This window comes from Lissotriton vulgaris, chromosome 2_2, assembly GCF_964263255.1.
Source record: "Lissotriton vulgaris chromosome 2_2, aLisVul1.2, whole genome shotgun sequence".
Lineage (NCBI taxonomy): Eukaryota > Metazoa > Chordata > Amphibia > Caudata > Salamandridae > Lissotriton > Lissotriton vulgaris.
In genome coordinates this window covers 231,230,889-231,233,737 of record NC_141688.1, presented here as the reverse complement: position 1 = coordinate 231,233,737, position 2,849 = coordinate 231,230,889, and the positions used below count along the sequence as shown (strand labels likewise).

Genomic DNA, 2,849 nt, shown 5'->3' with positions numbered 1-2,849 from the left:
CCCCTCTCTGCCTACCCATCCGCTCTCTAAAGGGTCCTCAGGCATCTGCTCTAACTCCACCCAGGGGTGCTGTCCCTAATGCAAAAACATAACAACATTTGGGACGCCCCTCGTGAGACGCCCCTCACGTGGTGTAGCTTCTGGCTTTTTCCATGATGAGGCTTCGTGGTTAGAGTTGACCTTGCTTCTCAGACTCTTCTCCGGCCCGCTGATACCCCTTAAAACATTCCGGAACCCTCCTCCATGTCTGGTCCGTCTCTAGAACAAACTTCTATTCATTCAATTATAATTGGATCCCCCCTTTTCTCTTGCAGACAGACATCGGCAGCCAAAACCCCAATTCTCATAGACTTCCAACTAAGTTTGCAACATTCCTCGGCCCAAACCAGTATGTGTAAATCACTGTTTAAACAATTCAGGCCTACAGCATTTCTCATAATGATTATAGCATTCAACTTCTTCTTTAATTAATAGCATGTTAGTACTCCTATTCTATTATTCGGTAAACACATCTATAAATCATGGCCTATTAACGTTATTACTAAAACATTAGTGCAATCCATGTCGTGAAATGAACCACCTTCCCCCTCCCTTCTAGCTCTGGCCCTGAGGCCTACCACGTTCTACGTTTAACCGTATGCCATCTTACATTTTAGCAGCTACACGACATGGATTCAGGAACAATCACGTCTAATAAAATCATATAGTTTCACACATTTCTGCATTAGTTCCACTTCTACTTAAATCTCTACATTAACTACACATTTCAGAATATAGATGTAGGTACTATCAGCACTCATGGCATTTTTCTTCATGACTTGTGCTTACTACATGTAAGTGTGGTGTATTTCTACATTTAGGTCAGTTTGCGCTCTCTCAGTTCCCCCCTTTGATGACCTCTCGGGGTCATCATTAACATTTAAACTGCAGTGATTGCTAGCATAACTCGTTTCTGCGTCTCCAGAGCCCTCAGACTCCTGTACTGACTATCTTGTATGGCAGCCAATCTCTGCAGCTGTTCTCTCTGGGCTCTCTCTGACCTTCTTGCTCGGTACCATTTGAATACCCTCACCAATCCCCATAACACGATCCCACAGATCAATATTATGATGATAGGTTTTAGGATAGACCACACAAAGCTTTTGCCTAAGGTGGTGAGCCAACTTCCAGCTTCACTCATTCCATGGCCCACCTTTTCCCAGACATTTTCTCTACTCAGGTCTTCGATCTCCTTGTGAATATTAGTTATGTTCCTAATAACTTTCTCAAGGGGCTTTGAATTGTCTGGAATGTAAGTACAACATTCTTGGACCTTCAAAGCCTTACAGACTCCGCCCTCTTTTGCTAATAGGACGTCTAATGCAAGACGGTTCTGGAGAACCATAGCCCTTATCGATTGCATCTCTCCTTCTACCAGCATTAAGGACTGGGCAGTGCTGGCAGACAACCTGTCTACGACTGTTGCTAGTCGTCTAATTTTTACATCATTAAGGTTTAATCCCAAAATAGGGAACACAGCTCCAAAGACATCTCCAACCATTTCTACATCTCCTACATCTCTCCTTCCTCTCGATGATGTCTTGCCCTCGATGATCTCTAAGTCTTGGGCATGATATATTTTGGGGAAGATAATTGCCAAGTAACATGAGCCATACCAGTTGTCAGGTAGCCTCACGTAGGCATTTCTTCCACATACAAAATATACATTTGGAATCACTTGCATTCCCTTCAGGAAGTCCTTGGTATAGTACTCTAAATTGAAAGCATGTTCACAGCTAACTTCTCCCACGTATACATTTTCATAATACGTTTTGGCTCTGTGAAGACATAACTTTCCTCTCTGCGTTTTATCCAAAGCTATCGGACCACTACTACCCTTTCTCTTGTGTGCCTTCTCTTCTTCGGTCCAATCTGTTTTCCATTGTCCTGATTTTTTCAAAATCTTTTGTCTCCTATTTCGATCATCCACCTGCCCTATGAACTTCTTCTCGACTTCTGACACCTTGCATGTCAGATTATTTCTACGGGCATGTGAAGTATCTAAGGTAATCCAAGGAATGAAAAACTTTGCCAACCTGTCTTCACTTTTCCAGTAGTCCCATTTATTCATTTGTTTATAATTTGGGACTTCTGGTAACACTGCATCATAATTGGAGAAATAGTATTCAAAACTATCTCTCCCATAAAATATACTAAGCAACAAGCTACATGTAATGCCATATGTCAGCGGGAGGTGATGATATCGAATGCCTTCATCTACAGACGCCGGCAACTGCATGCAAACATAGCAGTCCTTAACCTCCATGGCATCCACGTATTCATATAGAAGTTTAGCATAAGCATTTGACCTAAAGTCACCTTGGGACTCATCTACATGTAACCTGCGGGCTTCTGCAGCTAATAACGCTTTTTCTCGAGTGTTTTCCCTTTTCTCCCCAGCAACGGTGGGGGTAAGTGTCTCTACAGATTTCACATCGGTTACCTTTGCCTCCTCATCACGTCCCTCTACATAGGAAACAGTTACCACTAAAGCTATTAATATTATCACTCCTACTATTAGTGTGCCTATTATACATTTAGCTCTGCGGTTCTGGGTGCCGGCTTCCATTTCGTCAGACAGTATGGCTCTCTTGTAACCCAGCACAAAGTTCTTTTCTTTTCGTTCCTTTACAGTCTCTTTTACTCTTCTTGCCCTTAGAACCACACAACTGGAAGCTGACAACCTTCTTCGCAAAAGTCCTTTAACAGTTCAATATAGACAACCCTAGCCCTTCTCCATCAACTCAGGGAAAGTCCCTAAGATTCTCTGCTTCCTGGGCGCTAGGTAATCTTCTTTTCTTCACGCTTAT

General features: G+C 42.8%; 1 protein-coding gene across 1 annotated transcript; it reads right to left on the bottom strand.

Annotated features, from left to right (window-relative positions):
- Window positions 1–868: 868 nt before the first annotated feature.
- LOC147729280 (uncharacterized) lies at window positions 869–2,608 on the bottom strand. Its single transcript, XM_086959904.1, has one exon. It carries the CDS (start codon window positions 2,606–2,608, stop codon window positions 920–922), a length of 1,689 nt encoding a protein of 562 aa, XP_086816030.1. The 3' UTR covers window positions 869–919.
- Between the last annotated feature and the right edge of the window lie 241 nt (window positions 2,609–2,849).